At 34.7% G+C, this 17060-nt stretch overlaps 3 protein-coding genes across 6 annotated transcripts in view; 2 read left to right on the top strand and 1 right to left on the bottom strand.

The window, feature by feature from the left end:
• The first annotated feature begins 37 nt into the window (after positions 1–37).
• On the top strand, positions 38–1690 carry LOC108978420 (transmembrane protein 43 homolog). Its single transcript, XM_018948695.1, has 5 exons — positions 38–265; positions 323–546; positions 679–1051; positions 1112–1331; positions 1395–1690. Exons 1-5 carry the CDS (start codon positions 170–172, stop codon positions 1604–1606), a joined length of 1125 nt encoding a protein of 374 aa, XP_018804240.1. The 5' UTR covers positions 38–169; the 3' UTR covers positions 1607–1690.
• A 150-nt stretch (positions 1691–1840) lies between these two features.
• On the bottom strand, positions 1841–3124 carry LOC108978412. Its single transcript, XM_018948682.1, has one exon. The coding sequence runs from the start codon at positions 2992–2994 to the stop codon at positions 1864–1866; it is 1131 nt and encodes a 376-aa protein (XP_018804227.1). The 5' UTR covers positions 2995–3124; the 3' UTR covers positions 1841–1863.
• Positions 3125–3706: 582 nt separating this feature from the next.
• LOC108965255 (protein ECT2) overlaps positions 3707–17060 on the top strand; it is a 38504-nt gene continuing 25150 nt past the window's right edge. Inside the window, exons 1-2 of one of the 4 annotated variants that reach the window (XM_018927528.1) lie at positions 3708–4126; positions 4203–4487. In XM_018927528.1, coding sequence (XP_018783073.1) covers positions 4448–4487 — 40 coding nt within the window. In that variant the 5' untranslated portion in view covers positions 3708–4126; positions 4203–4447. Of the gene's footprint in view, positions 4488–17060 lie in introns of all 4 variants that reach the window. The other 3 variants (XM_018927544.1, XM_018927537.1, XM_018927553.1) reach the window with 3 other exon arrangements.

Here is a 17060-nt window from a genome sequence, read left to right as displayed (position 1 = left end):
TTTGACCTCCCTGTCTTTCTGCAATGTATTTCGCATTTTGTCAGAAGATGCCTTCAGAATTAGCAATAATCGCTTATTTTAGAGAAAACATATAGCTCTGTTATATTAAACATTAAGATGAAATGTTTCATTTATCTCTGAGAAATAAGTGTGTGTAGAGAGTTTAGTAATGGCGCTTTTGGAGGCATTCCGGTCAAATTGGCTAATAGCTACTTTTGGCTGTATACTTTTTACTGGAGGATTATGCGTACTCTCCTGGAATGAAGTAAATTCACCTTGTTAAGTTAATTTAACAACAAATTTATATTTTTGGCAATTATAGGGACGAGCTGTGCACACAATTTTATCTCTTGATGAAGCACTTGATGATGCAATAACTTTGGATCCTAATGAAGAGTTGGAATACAATTACAATGGTCGGATAGTACATATGACTGGATCTATTGTGATTGGAGAACCACTTACAGAACCAGACTACAATATACAAGTTCTTGCCGTAAAATTGAAGCGTCGGGTACAAATGTTTCAATGGGTGGAGGAGTCAATGTGAGATCAGTTTTAATGAATTTGACACAAATATTGTTTAAATATGAAAATCATTTGCAAAACGTTTATTACAGAATTTATTTTTATTATAGAATAACATACATATGTATAAATAATCGTTTTTCTGCGCAGGGAACACAATTATGGGGAAAGTGTTGCCTCTGTGCAAACAGAAAGTCGTACGTACTATTACTATACCGAGTGGCGTGACAAATTAATTGACTCCCGTAATTTTTACATACGAACGGGACATCAAAATCCCGATCGCTTTCCTATTGAAAGCCAAACACAAGTTGCTGACGCGGTCTTCATTGGCAAGTACGAACTGGGTAACGAAATCAAGAATAAATTTTCAAACTATGTGGAATTGACTTCCGATACAAGGCCAGACGATCCAACAATTAAAATGCATCTAGGGCTATATTACCACACAAACGATGTTTTTAATCCGGAAATAGGCGATATACGTTTACTATTTTCGTTTGCTGGAATGGAGGGCGAAATGGTACGTAAAAGAAACAATTATAGTTGCTATATGTCAAATATAAATACATATTTATTTTAGTACACTGTAGTAGGAAAATTGATGAATAACAAAATATTGCCATATCGAACCAGTCGAGGCGTTGATATTCTGCTTGTATATAACGGCGAACTCGGGCTTGGGGAAGTTTTTAAGCGAGAACATCACGCGCAACGACTTACTACATGGGGCTATCGCTTTATGGGTTGGGTTTTGGTGTTCTTTGGTGTTACGTGCACATCCAAGCTATTACATATTGTGTGTAAGTATTTTCAAAATATAAGATTTATGAATAAAAAAAAAATATTGCATATCGCTCCCCCAGTAAGCCGCATTGCTTTCCTCGCTGTCTTAGCACCGGATCCACAGTTCCCCGTTGGTGCTAATATCATGTTATCATTGTCCCTTGCACTAATTATAGCCTCAATTGCGTGGATCCTGCATCGTCCAATGATTGGTGCTAGTTTGTTGTTTGCCGCGGCATCACCATTTTTGTGGTGTGCTCGTAGTATGTCAAACTATCAACGCATCAACTAAAAATGAATGTAAAACTTACGGAGAGAACTGGCGTAACGGTATAGTTTATTTTAATAAATTACGTACATCTCTGCTAGTCATTAGAATAATTGTTTAATAAAACATTATTTTTAGTTTATATGTATGTAAATATATTGAGAAATTCATTTAATTAAAAAAGTTTTGATAACAAATTCTAGATAATAGAAGTACCATTGAGCACTACATAAGTTTATTTACATGTTAGTTTAATACATATGTAAGTAATTAAGTAATGTTTAGTTCTGATAGTTTTCGTATACATTTTCATTAACGGTAGCATTGCCGTTTTCAGATGCACCAGCGTTCGAAGTAGATTTAATTTCACCGTCATGCGATATTGTTGTGGTGGATGTATGTACGCTGGGACTTTGCGATTTGGTATTTTCTTGGTCATTACTTGATTGTTCTTCAAAACGTACAAATGGCTCGAAACTATTAATATGCACCGAACCACGATGTAGAGTACCTGATTCCGCCTCAAAAAGTATTTCATTAATGAATTTTTCCGCTAATAAACGTTGCTCACGTTGTAAACGTTTGAGCTTATGAGTCCAGGTCCTTGCAATAGATTCCTCTTCAGGAAATGTACTGGAAAGGTAGTCACAAGCTATACTAAGCAACTCATCTGGCGTTTGACCGGTACCACCTGTGGCATTCGCCGGTGAAAAACGCAAACGTTTTGCTGAGCTAATTACAGAATCTGCTTGTTGTCCTGTGTGATTGTAATCTGATGAATTTACAGAGTGCCCATTGGATGACGTACTCGTACTTGCCACTTGTGGTGCAGACGGTGGTGGAGTTTGATCTGGCTCCAATTTTTGCGTGTGCCCAAAAGATTTATGGAACATTTCGGCAATATTGGGAGGTGATTGCACCGTGTTTGCTCCCATCATGGAGCGAAAATTATAAGTGGAACCTGGTGGATCCAGAAAGGAGGATTGTGTTTGCGAATTCTCACTGAAGGCGGAAAATGAATCACCCCGTGTACTTGGATTGACAGCTAGAAACTTTTCGGTGTTGCGTAGGAAATCTAATTCAAGAAAAGTCCAACAACGTGGATGATGAATGGTTCCATTGCGTCGCGCACTTTCCACAACTTTCAATTCTTTTCGATAGTTTGTGCGCAGTGTGTTGATTTTTTTTTTAACGTCTTCGACATTTGCATCTCGCTTGAGGTAGCGATATATGGGTACAAGTTGTTCATATGCTTCAGCGCGTTTATCGCGATTTGTGTAATCCCGTAAAGAAGTGTCCCATAACACTGGCAAGTCCCTATATGTGTGTATGAATGCTCGCAAAAAGTGTCGGTTTTCTTCGGCACCAGTCATTTGTTTCATTGGAGAGAGATACTTATCCGGTGCCAACATTTTGAATTTTGACAGTTATTGAAAATTAGAAACTGCGACCGGAAACGGAATAAAATTCTACATTAAAAAGTTTCAGTTTTAATTCCACAATAATAACCGAAGTTATTACGCTAATTCTGAACTACTGGAAGGATTGACAAACAAATATATACTGATGGACATATTGAAGAACTGTCAGTTGTACGGTTTGACGTATTGTTGCATTGATGTGCTGTTTACGCTAGTGACATAAATACAACGAGTAGTAAGGATGGCTAACCGAATACCGAGTTGGAAAATATTGTTCATTCTAAGACCTATGGAAATGGTAATAAATAATTATGATGAATTAATTTAGTAATATAAACGTATCACAACATTATTTCCAAGCATATACTTTCATATATGGTACACATATATACCTATAAATACCTTGTGTTAATGACTTCTGAAATGTTTTCCTACTGATATTTAATAATATATTGAAGTAGGTTATGCAATTAAAACATGTTGCATTGAATTATTTTGTAGTTATTTCTCTCAATTATAACAATTAAACAAATTGATATATTATATATTTGAGATAATTCACAGCGACCCCTGTGTAACAGTAGCACAATAGAAAAGAGCGTTCTTATCTTTTAGTAATAAAAACATTCTTTGACAGCGTCAGAGCTAATTGAACGCAGCGTAACCTCACTTTTTCATAGCATTTATCTGTCCGTTGAGGTTCAATTTTTGAAGGCAGAGCGCCGCAGTCACTTGAATTTCGCCGTATTCGTAGCGCAGCGTCGCAGTGTATTTGTTTGTGGTTGTTTTGCATTTTATGTTCGGTTCACTTTGGAATTTTGCGGATGCGGCGGTGAAAAGTAATTTTCTCATTGGGATACAAAATGAGGATTTTTCTAAATTATTCGATGTGTACATCGCATAGAAAATCAGAAAAATGTTATCAACTGAAACAATAAAAGAGTGAAGAAAAGAAATAAAAAAAGAAAAGTTATTTGAAAGAAAACTGAATTTGGAAAGACGATCAGAACAAAAGGCTTTAAATATTTCGCGCGCCCTTGAAACTGTGCGCGCAGTGGCGAAAATTTCAAAGAAGTGTCTTAAAAGAAGTGGCTCAGTACAATTTGTGGTGCTAATAATATAAGTGAGATTTTGAATAAAATAATATTTCTATTTAAAATAGTATTCGTTTGGTAAAAATTGTGTTACTTTCAAACCAGGTGTTTGTTGCTTTCCCCTAAGTTACGAGTATTTTCCATCACCGGTCGGTCAACAGCTGCAAACCCAGTTATGTGTACAATGTACGCTAATGTGTGCTCATTTTAAAATTTACATTTATGGAATTTAGTTGAATTATTGAAGTTAAGTGTTTTATTCGTATCCAAAAATACGTGACCTCTCTGCGAGAAGGTTAGCTATTTAACAAATTGTATACATAAAATAGCTGGAATATTACAAAAGTTATATGGACGCAATGGAAACAATAGATGAACAATCTAAAAGTGGTAAGTTGCAATGTGGTATATTCTAGTGAATGTTTTACACATTCAATTGCGTTTATTTTAAAAGCATATAGGGAAAAACAAATGGACGATTTGCTTTGACATATGTATGCACATACATGCATACACGTATAGTATGCTCATATTCTACCTGTTACATTTTCCGCAACCCTGAAAAATTGCTTGTTATTGGTTTTCCTTTGAAGCAAATACAATAATTAACAAAGTTTATATAGGAATAATTTGTCTATAATAATTATCAGCTATTAAGTTTGCCACCAAGTTTTTTAATACCCAGAAGGAAACGTTGAAAATCCTATAATATGTAAAAGATCTCTGTGGTGAGCTGAGCCGATTTAACCATGTCCGTCAGTCAGTTTTTTAGACATCGATACGATAGCTGACGAGATATCTTCATGAAATGGTATGGTTTATTGCCCTAAGTAACGGTGTAATCTCCGAAAAAATGGTTTAGTTCGAACCATTATAGCATATAGCAGTACATAATATTAGAAGTTGTTGTTGCAGAATTTTGCCGAGTTTAGTCTTTTGGCCGGATAAAAATCAGGGTCCGTTCCGATTACGTAGACTCGATCATACTATTTTATCCAATGTGACATCAAAATAATAACTGGTGTTTAGTACACACTTGTTCCATTAAATTTTGTGTGCGGAATCAAATTTCTGGTGGCGAAATATTCAGAATGTTGGAAAAGGCCTTCGATAACAATTCTTGTCACGAGGAGGTGTTTTTCATTAGTACAAATTAATCACAGAAGGCCGACCACGGATGACGACAAACCAAGACCGGGGAAATAGTTTTTAGTCAATGACTATTCAGTGTGTGGAAGATTGGAAAAAAGTTGACACAAATGTATTGGGTCCACAGGGGATTTCGTGGAGAAGGATGGAGATGATGAAGGATTTTGAATAATAAATTAAGAACTTAAAAATTATTAACAAAATCACACTATTTTTTATTAGACTATTAGAATTAATAAACGCAGTAAGCGTCTGTGAATAATTAAATATGTTTTTTAATTCATATTCACATCTCGTACATAATTATGTACGTTATAATGTAAGCCAAAGTATTTACATTTAAGTGTTCAAATGTATGCATGTTCCGTACACATACTAAGCAATACAAATTTAACCGATCTTTTAAATATATGAATGTTACGTATACATACAAAACCATAAAAATTTAACCGATCTTTTAATTTTTTGCCAGAAACAACGTCACTCCGCCTCTTCTTTTATATTTATTATTTTTACTGCACCACGAAAAATTAAACGCTTTTTCTGATTTGCGTGCGAGAATGTTGTGAGAATCCACTGAGTAGAAAAATTGGCGCATAACACTGAACATCTGAATTCATGTCAAAAAATACATTAAATACGCTTATAGATTTTTTGTATCACACAAGCACGGATACTGAAGGCTTCTATATTTCTATATGTGTAAATACGTAAGTTTGTGTATTTTGCTTATACTAGACGTCAAAATCAAATGCCCACATATAAATTAAAAATAATCTCTTATCATTAGATTTTTAATTTTTGGCATTTTTAGGGTGACGAAAACGGGAAATTTTTAAATTTCCGTTTTCCATTCACTGTTACAAGTATGTGTGAAGTATGTTTGCGTGTTTGACTGTGAAAGTTCAAGCAAATTTTTATATATAAATATAAAACTTATCAAAATTAAAAAAAAAAAAAAAAAGTTTACATACATATTTGAAAATATGATGCCTTAAACATATTCTAAATAGTAAACAGTCTGCATTTGTATTAATTTTGCGTTTTGCTTCCTTCATTAATGGTAAATGCAGGGAGGGCAATTTTGCCATAATAGTCTATTTGCTTCCTTCCTAGGGAAGCTAAATAGATTTTATAAACTTATGCACATGTATTCAGATATTCTATTCTAGGTATTTAGGTAGAAATATTCCTGCAACAAACAATCGTCATGTGCAACAGCGAACATGTGGATCGAAGATAAAATAGTAAAGGGACTTAAGTCAACCAACAGATGATTGCTCGGCGAGCAGACCGGAGATCAGCCAGGCGTTAAAGAAACATACTTGTGGAAGTAACCGCGACGAGTGAATTATGCTTGCCACATTTATATGCACATAGTTGTTGTAGGGATTTGCAGAACTGCTGCAGTGAGATATCGAGTTTCTCGCATGTATGTATGTTCATGCTAGTATGTCACTTGTAAATATAGCTACACGGACATGCCTTTGATGCTGCTGCCGTTGTTTCTTGCAACTTCTTAGAGCAATATCTTTTGTTTGCGTTTTATGCACAAAACCTGATTTTAGCTTAATTTACACTAAGGTTACAGGTAAATTTTGAATACAGAGTCAGAAGGTGCAAGCATAGATGGATCAGATGTACCTGCATATATACACATTTACAATGTATACTTGAAGGCGTATATAGCTCGTGGAAAAGAGAAAACAAAAACAAGAGTGTATACTTTTTAATATTTTTGTTGTTATTTACTATAATTGAGTTGAAATATTGATTAGCAAAATTAGAAATTGCTTGAAAACATATTTTTAGATAGAGAAATATTTTGCCTAATTTTCATTTTTGGTATAATTATATACAGTGATGTGCGATGAAATAAAGCCATACATTTTCTGATGATATTATTGCACTTAAATTTTTTTTAAGAATCTAACATGCTATGAACTAATTGTAGTTCAGTACTCACATCGTCTGTGTATATTTTCCCGTTACTTCTGAATTCAACTTCGAGTTCATTTTTAAGAAATCAGTGAAAATGTGCTATTNTTTGGCTCTATTTCAAGTCACAGCCGAAATAAGAAATACCAATGAATTTTGAATTTTTTCGTTTATGTTTTAGACTTAAGCTGTTTAATTTGTTTTTTAATATACGCCTCATAGGTTGTTCTTTTTAACCTATTAAAGAAATAAATGAAAAAAGTGAATTTTTATATGATTTGTTAATTTAAATAATTTCGATAGTACTGGCTCTATTTCATCGCACATCACTGTATGTATAATTTTCATACGCACATAGAGTTAGAGTCAAAATAATAAGATACTTCTTTATCAGTGAAATTTTTATTCCTTTTGAATACTACAAAAAAAATTGAGTGCTTTAGGGATATTATTGGTGGGCATCACGGTTCTAAGAAGCACTTTGCCTGGAACATAAAAAAGCTAACACCGATCCTGGCCAGGAATGGGGTCAGTACCTTATATTAAAGAAAATATGGACAGCACTCTTATGTCCAAATACTTGAAAATATTTTGCTACCTTTTGCTAAGTGGTAAATGCTTTTTAAAATTGGTAATCATTGGTAAATTGGAATACAATTTTTCGTTTTATATTGAAGGACCTTGAAATGTATAATGAACTTTACTTCTGGTTATCAATTTAAGGTATGTATGTATGCGTATTTATTTAAAGGAAATTACTCGGTCAATTTCGTCAAGGAACCGTAAAATTGGAAAAAATACAATGCATAGTTGATTCCAAAGTTCACATATTTTCTATTTGATGAAAATTTCGCAATTTTAAGTGCTTCAAATTTGCCATTCATTCTAATTGTTACATATGTACATACATACGATGTTCAAATGTGCCATAAAATACAAAGGGTATTCCTTAGTATTGTAGCAGCAAGTGGAATCGCGTCAAATGCTAATGTGTTTGATTTAAAATTTCAGCTGCTCTTACACATGCGCATTTAGAGACGCTAATATATGTACATATAATGCAAAAATACCAAAATCATTGATTGATAAAAAAATTGCCTTAAATATTTATTGTTTTCCAAATTTTTTATCGCAATTTGATATTTGTGTATATATTTTTAAATTTCACACCATGACTTATTAACAGCTTTGAGAATGCGATCAAAGCTGGAAAATTAGAATAACAAGCGAGAATCACACAATTAATATATTGAGCCCACTCATCGTACTACATGTACATTATTAGGAAAAAAGCACCCAAAAATTGTAATTAAATTCTTCGGGTAAATGATATTTCAAAAAATGTTTTTTGCTAAGTTGGTAAGACTCTAGTTTATTACTATGCCGAAAGTGGGCGCCATCTGTCAACCAGTTTGTTTACAGCCGCTGCTTAAGTCGGTACATCTCAGTAGTGCGTTGCTATTTTTACAATGGATAAAAATATCGAAAAAAGAATTTGTCTAAAATTTTGTATTTTTAACCAAATTTCGTGTTCGGAATCGTTGCGATTGTTGGAAGAGGCTTATGGTGCTTCAGTTTTATCAAAAAAAAAAAACAAAAAACAAAAAACGAAGCCTATGAATGGTAAAAAGCCTGCAAAGACGGTCGAGAGGTCGTTGAAGATTTGCCATGGCCGACCTTCGACCTCTTAAACTGATGAAAATATTGAGTGGATATTTTGGGTATGAAATGCGTTCCAGTTAGACTCTTCCCGATAGAGCTGTTTTTTTTTTTTTTTTCAAAATGCTACAACTGACATGCCGGTCGGTCGGCCATGTAGGTGGTAAGGCAAAAGATTGTGACTGTGATCGAATTTGATTTTTTTGATATGTGATTTTTCTTAGTATTATATCTGGTAGGAATTACTTTGAAGGCGACAAAATAAATTGCAATGAAAATTAAATATTTTGCGTTTTATTTACAATTTCCTGGAACTTTTTTGTCACAATTTATTTAAGCATGTGTGTAAACAAACTGGTACTGCATTGAAATGCATTGAATATGTGCCAGTATTTCAGTTAACAAAGTGATTTCGGTTGCCCAAGTAAAGCATCGTTAAATGGTTCTGCCTTTATTCATCTAATTTGGCAATTGGCCAATAAATGAGGCATAGGGAAATTCTTTCTGTAATAAAAACTAGAATTGAACTGCATTATTATGTAGCTATAAGCGTATACCAACCATGTATGTACATATATACATTTGTATGTATGCAAGTATTTTAATAGTTGGTTCACATTAGTGGATGATCAATGGAACTTGATCAAATAAATAAATTTTCTTCACTGCAAATAAACAATTAGAACAATAAACTAAATATTTATTTTAGTTTCAGGCAGAAAATGATCCAATACTTATTACAACGGTTGGTAGAATAATATTATAATTAATTGTTGTACTTCTCTATACCCTCAACAGGTTATATAGAGTAGTCGAAAAAGTCTTTTCGTATTTTTTCAGTAGATGTTGCAGTCGTATATCTCCAGTGAGTGCTACCAATCACATTTTGTCATGCCATATAGTGTTGGCAAGGTGAGATTTTAAGATTCATTAAATTCGGGGAAGTTGAAAAAAGTTTCAGCTGTTCAAAAATGAGTGAAAATATGAATAATTCGCTATATTCTGAAATTTTTGTATAAAAAAGGGAAGAATGCCACGTAAGCCACCAATGAAATTTATGTAGTTTACGGAGACGATGCTGTATCAGTACGTGTGGCACAACAATGGTTCGTTCGCTTCCGTACTGGAAATTTCGATATCGACTGATGAAAGTTTTCCCAAAAATTGGTCGACCAAAATGGTACATATTTGTTTAATGGGTAGTATAAATATAAAAAAATAAGTTGAAGTTTGGTTAGAAATACGAAAATACTTTTTCGACTATCCAATATTTAGTTTGCAACGAAATATGTTTTTTTCTCCAAGAAGTTGTTAATTTAATTTGCCAGAAACTCCGATAGCGGACCACTATAGCATATACATAGCTGGCATACAAACTGAACGATCAAAATGAAGTGGTTTATGGAAAACTTTTTTATTTCGCGACATATCTTCAAAAAATTTGGTTTGGATTATTGCCTAAATAATGGTGCAGTCTCCGAAGAAATTTTTCAGATCGAACGACTATAGCATGTAACTGACCGAAAAAATCAAGTTCTTGTATGGACAACTTTTTGTATTTAAGGAGATATATTCAAGAAATCTGTCCCGGGTTATTATCTAGTCAAGTTATAATAAAAATCAATAATATTAAACTTTTTCACCTATGAATGATAATTGAATTTTGTATTCTGGAGTAAACGTTTCAACAGCGAAACTAGAGATGGCGCTGTAATTAATTGCTGTATTGCTAACTGCAAGCTCAACATTTGATGACATTTTCAAATTGTCTTCGAACTTTACTTATGTTATAGCGCATGCTAATTTCTCATTGTAGCTCTGCTGTATAATCTAAAATTTATTTCTCCAAAAACGCCCTTTTATTATATAAAACAATATTTTCTAATTTGGTTTATTGTTCATAAACACTTGAGTATACATTTGATATTACATGCATACACCATAGATGCATATGTATGTGTGTTTGTATGGAGTGCAGCCTACAACGGCGTGCAATTAAAAGTCAATAAGCGACAACGGAAACACCTGTTATTTACTAAACATTTTTTCGACATCAAATTGTTTACGTAATAATATACATAGTTATTTCAAATGCAAATTTAACGTTTTGTAACTATATGGTGGAAGTTGTTTTATACCTTTATAGTAGTATTTTTCATTATGAGTTTTACTTTTGTTGAAATAGTACTTAACATCTAATTTGTATGCTAATTTTCGGAAGTCGGCATCCTTAGTAAAGTTACAAACGTCACTAATGTTAGGTGGGTTTGGTAGGGACAAATCCTGCACAAACAATGAACAGTTCCTCAAGTTTTGAGATATCGATGTGAAATTTCGCACATGTACTTTACTTTTAAAGAATCTGTCCACTTGCCGAAACCGACCGATATCGGATCGCTTTAGCATATAACTGCCATACAAAAAGATACATCCGCAACGAATGGTTCTGGCTCCATGGCAAGGCTTTCATATGTTGAGGGGAAATTATCCTCCCTTTACCCCTTTGCTGCCATTAGCAGAACGGTATGCTTCGATGCCTGTATGGTCATTAGAGAGAGCGGTGTAAGCTCCTGAAGCGCAGATACATCTTCGACATTTGAAAATCTACCAAAGATTGCGTTGACAAAGCAACCCCTCCATAAGTGACAATAGACCGTACGTTCATGGTATACAGCCACCTGATGATACTTGTCTTGTAACCCCAGGATCCACCGGCCAGGCGTCTGCATATCATGAGTGCTCTGGTGGCTTTGGACAGTGTTAATTCCACATGACTATTCCACCGTTATGTTGAGCCTAATGTGAGGCCTAGGAATTTGACCTCAAGCCCAGAAGAGATCTCCGTTTTGTAAAAGTTTGTTTTTGACTTTAAATAATCCCTACCAAATGTAAAACAATTATTCCAACGATTTTTAAGTCGTCGAAACACTTTTCATAACCACTTTTTGGGATAGTTTTCAGCTCTTTTAGCGAAATTTGTTTTATCCTCAATACGGCCAAAAATAACTGTTGTTTTTCTAACGGGTACCTAGTCCCCGTTAGGATGGTAAGGGTTAGAAAAGTTCTCGTCGACTTCATCTAACGGAAGTCCCAAGAAACGTTCTGTTTCGTCGCAGTCGGGCCAAAGGGGAGAGGTGTTAGATGAGTGGGGTTGGTGGGCATGCAAAGAGGTCACCAGTGTCATGCGGAGACTTCTTGTTGACCGTCTATCCCTACGGAACAAATTCATGATGCACCAAACCACGAATATCAAAAAGGCACCTTAATTTTTGAGCGGCTTTGGCGTGGTTTTTTTTTGGTTTCGGCTCGTTTTTTCCCCACCATTCCGATGATTGTTGACTTGTTTGTATGTCAAACTCATAAACCCATGTCTCAAGGGCAGCTATAATGCTCGCCATGAATGTGAGATTAGGATTCGCACGATGAAGCATGTGCAAACAGACATGGTTACGGTATTACTTTTGAAAAAAAATTCAACTTTATCCAAAAGTCATTGAAAAGGACTCGCGTGAGATGTCAAGCTCTATTGAAACACTTCTTGACTATGTTCAAGCTCCATTATCCATCACTATTTTTTTTCAATTTTCATCAGTTGAAGAAGTCGTAGCTCGTCTAGAATGAGGCATGCTGAAAGAAACTGCTGACAGATCGTGCTCATATTTGACACAGTAATTAAGGCCAATCCTTCAAACTTAGCCAAATTCAGTTTTTTGAAATATCTTTTACCCGGGGAATTAATTTACAATTTCCGGGTGTTTTTTTTTGTCACAATGTATACTAAAACAAATTTGCAAATCAATATACATATACAGCTGTTCCACGTGTGATTTACTTATCCCCGTATTAGCTCTGTCAAATGGCATAAATTGTCATTTCACATGATCTCTCCAAATACACATTTCCAATGTGTTGTTGTTTACAGTATATTATTATTCTTTCCTATAGCTTTGTAGATGCAAGTGGGGCACACAAATGCGCCGTCGTCCATATGTTGAATTATTTGTTTTGCAATTTGCAAACTAGTCAGTGACTAAGTACATACATATGTACAAATTTGTATATTTGCTGAGTGTGGATGATGAAGATGTGCACCCACCACAATGCGCCTTGCCTTCGCGAACGCAATATGTCTTTTGATTGCGACTGCGTTCTGAAATGGCCAGTTGCTAACCAACCGCCCGCCGTACGACACAACTCGAGAGGCCACCTCCAGCGCCTTGTCGCTCTGAATTTAATTGGATTAGCAGCGGGATGGATGTACATACATACACATATAAATATTTATTATATTAAAGGCTTATTTCGCTGAAACCGTTACTATTGCACAATTAAACTTACATATACTTTATTGGTTCATGCAGTTGATTGTGTGGGAACATCAACTTGTTTGGTCTGGTTTGGTTGCCTGCTCTTGGCTCCACTTCTTGAAATATGTGTAATGAAAATGAAGTATGTATGAGTTGAACAATTGGTTGGGGAAATGCATGCGCACTTTCTCTTGTTTTTCGCGCCTTTTATTGCATTTTGATCCTTGACTTGTGTTCTAATTAAAATACTAACGGCAAAGAAATGCTTGATTGGCTGAATAGGTTTTGCTGCTTAGCAGATATTCATACAGATAATATTTGCGCAAACACACATGCATATTTACATATCTACATACGCATACATATACAAACATTTGAGCAGTTTCAATCAGTCAAGTGTGTGCACTTCTTCCATTAAGATAGTCCGCGTTTGAAATCGTGGAAAGTGCAATTTTACAAGCATACATATTTACACCTATACATGTATATGTTTGTATAGTCTTACATACATATGTGTGTAAACTATTAGCATACTGCTTGTCTGCGTTGAATGAGCGTTTGATTTAGTATCTTTGAAATGCAATTGCAATGTAATGCTTTGTGCAATTTTCAAGTTGCATTCAATAAATGACCGCGCTGCTGCCGCCAACCTCACCCAACCTGCGCAATAAACTACCGCAAATAAATTAAAATATTTTCACTGGCCTGCCGTCCAATTGTTCTTTGACATATGATGTGTATTGTAAAAATGATTTCAAATAAAAAGGATAAATTAATAAATTCAAAGTGCATTTCGTTCATCTAATGACGTCTGCAGTGATCTCTAGTAGTAACGTGTTGTTTTGGCATTTTTCCTTCCGCAAAATTGTCTGAAGTTTTAGATTATATGTATGTATGTATTAACCATTAAGTTGAGGAAACATCAACAAGTTTAGAAACATCAAAAAATCAATTTTTTTTGCTTAAATCTCTCTAAAAATTTTCAAAGAATGTGTCCCCAAAGGAATGGGAATTCGAAATTCTGTCGAAGTTAGATGGTAAATAGTGACCGAGCGTCTACCAGATATATTGGTTGTCAAAAAAGTCTTGCTGTATTTGCGCTAGTTGGCGCTGAGAGCGCGTAGTTCTAGTTTTATTCCTCGCTTCGGGTCACGCTATACCTTTTTGGATAGCTCATTTCACACGCTAACACGTGTTTGATTGATTGTCGTTTCTTTCTTTTAAGTTTGCTCCAAACATGGAGCAAAATAAAGAGAAAATACGGCATATTTTACAGTACTACTACGATAAAGACAAAAATGCATCTGAAGCCGCCAATACTCATAAAATTTGTGCAGTTTAGGGACCCGATACAGTTTCCATTTCCACCGCACAACGATGGTTTCAACGTTTTCATTCTGGTGTAGAGGTGGTCGAAGATGCGCCACGCTCTGGAAGGCCTGTCGTCAAAATTGCGATAAAATCGCTGAATTGATCGAAAGAGACCGACACAGTAGCAGCCGTAGCATCGGTCAAGAGCTAGGCATGAGTCATCAAAAAAATTTTTATGAACAATTGAAAATTCAATAAAAATACCGCAAGACTTTTTTGACAACCTAATATCTATCCACGAGAAGTACAAACATCCACAAAATAATATATGCACCTCTTAAAATTGTTGGGCGACTCTTTTTTTTTGTTGTACGTACTAATCTGTGTATATATGTACTTTTAGACGCATTTATTTGAAGACAAATGATTATGCAAACCGTTTTGTATTGTCGCCTCTTCATCTTTATTTTCACACAAAACTATGCGACTCAATTTTTTAATTTGTTTTGCATTGAAACGCGTCAGGAAAAAAGCGAACGAAACGAACCAATTGCCAAGTTACAATTGAAGAACGAAAGATTAAAATATCGAAGGAAATTGAATTATTGTGGCACAAGTGGTGGAAGAAAAATGGCAACAAAAAGAAAAGCAAACAATAAATTAGAAAAAAAAACACACAAAATTTAAATGAAATGCGAAAATCAGCAAAAGCATGAAAATAGAACGAAACGTGCACGCAAACTAAAGGTAAACGAAAAGCTTTCTTTTGTCTAACACCTTGGTAAATCGAATTTGAACAAGAGTATACAAATTGTTAAATTAAAACTCTGAAAAATATTACTGTGAATAGTAAAGAAAGTTTCGAATATTTCTTTATTCTCATTTGTGAGCAATCGGATGCTAAGTCCGGTTGAAGGAATTTCAAAGAATTTTCATTTATGATAAAGAGTTAAAGAATTCCCATTCTGTTCTGCTTTTTTCACAATGGATAAAGAAGCAAAGCAAATGGGTCTGGTAGTGAACGAGGGCAAAACAAAATATCTCCTGTCATCAAACAAACGCGACTTGGCCCCCACGGCACTATTCACGGTCATAACTTTGAAATTGTAGATAATTTCGTCTATCTTGGAACTAGTAGTACAACAACAACAACAACAGCCTCAAATTCCAACGCAGAATAACTCTTACCAACAGGTGTTATTTCGGACTGAGTAGGCAAAGGGAAGTAAAGTTTCTGTCGACGAACAAAGAACAAACTCTACAATCCCTTCATTATTCGACAGCATCTGATGAGTCGACGTTACTAATTTTCGAAAGAAAGGTTCTCCGAAAGATTTATTGTCCTTTGCGAGTTGGCCACGTCGAATATCGCATACGTTGTTACGATGAGCTGTGTGACATTGACATAAGTCAGCGAGTGAAAACACCGCGGCTACGCGGGCTAGGTTATGTCCTCCGAATGACCAAAACACTCCAGCTCTGAAAGTATTCGATACAGTAATTGCCGGGGGAAGCAGAGGAAGACCTCCACTCATTTGGAATCTCCAATTTGGTGCGACATGCCGAAAAGATGAAACGACTGGCGCGCTGTTGTTAATTCGGCTATAACCACGTATGCAGTGTCAGTGTCTACGCCAGGAAAGAGAAGTATCTATAGGAAGCCCAAATTTAATTTCGACTTGTTTTTTGGGGAAAACCCATGACAAATAAATAAGATAAAACCCATTGGAAAAGAAAAATTTATATATGGCGATCTAAGGGCGGATAGAATTTTCAAGGGCTAAAATTTGCATTCAGTGCCCTTAAATCAGCAAATTTCTAACCACTGAACCTGAGAAATGTATTATATGAAAGAGATGTAAATTGTAGATCCTGTTTCGAAAGTTCGTGTTTTCAATTAGAAAATTAAAGCCGTATTCTAGTCTAGAAATAATATAAAATCTTTTTGGTATTTTATTATTTATTTTTTTCGAAAACTGTATTTTTCAAACCGATAACTTCGATTTTTCAGATTAAGTATATTATATATTTTTAGAGAGTCTTCTTTATAGACTTGTCTATGTCAAGCACTAGTCCTATGTTTTTGTTTGTTTTTTTCAGACAGTCACCATTTCGTGAAATATTGTCAAAGTCTTCCTTAGTTTCAGACATTTTTTATATTAATATTTTTTTTTCAGATTGAAATCGTATGTATGGTTACGCGCCAATTTTTTTTAGACCCAGCTGCAAATTTTTGAAATTTTCAATATTTTTTATTTTTATTTTCCGTATTCTTGTAATGTTAAAAAAATTGCTGGTGGAAAAATGCAATATAAAAATATGTAATATCTTTTTTTAAGCACTTCAAAAATTACCTAAATTTCATGGCTCTAAACAACAATACCGACCTTAAGAAATTACGAAATTCTATAATGCTTGTGGAGCTATTTTGTCCCTGAACAAAATTTGTAGAGAGTAAAAATTGGAAATTGAACGAATCGAGGACTGACTGGTTTTCTATAAATCTTAAAAAAAGATCTGGCAATATTTCTCTCGAGTTCTTTGGCTCAATCATCATCACTCCAAAGTAGTTTTGCACAGGTCTCTGTTGACTTATCGG

Source organism: Bactrocera latifrons, unplaced genomic scaffold (genome assembly GCF_001853355.1).
Source record: "Bactrocera latifrons isolate USDA-ARS-PBARC rearing strain unplaced genomic scaffold, ASM185335v1 scaffold_1, whole genome shotgun sequence".
Lineage (NCBI taxonomy): Eukaryota > Metazoa > Arthropoda > Insecta > Diptera > Tephritidae > Bactrocera > Bactrocera latifrons.
The sequence above is the reverse complement of the archived record's forward strand: the minus strand, read 5'-3'. Positions and strand labels throughout refer to the sequence as shown.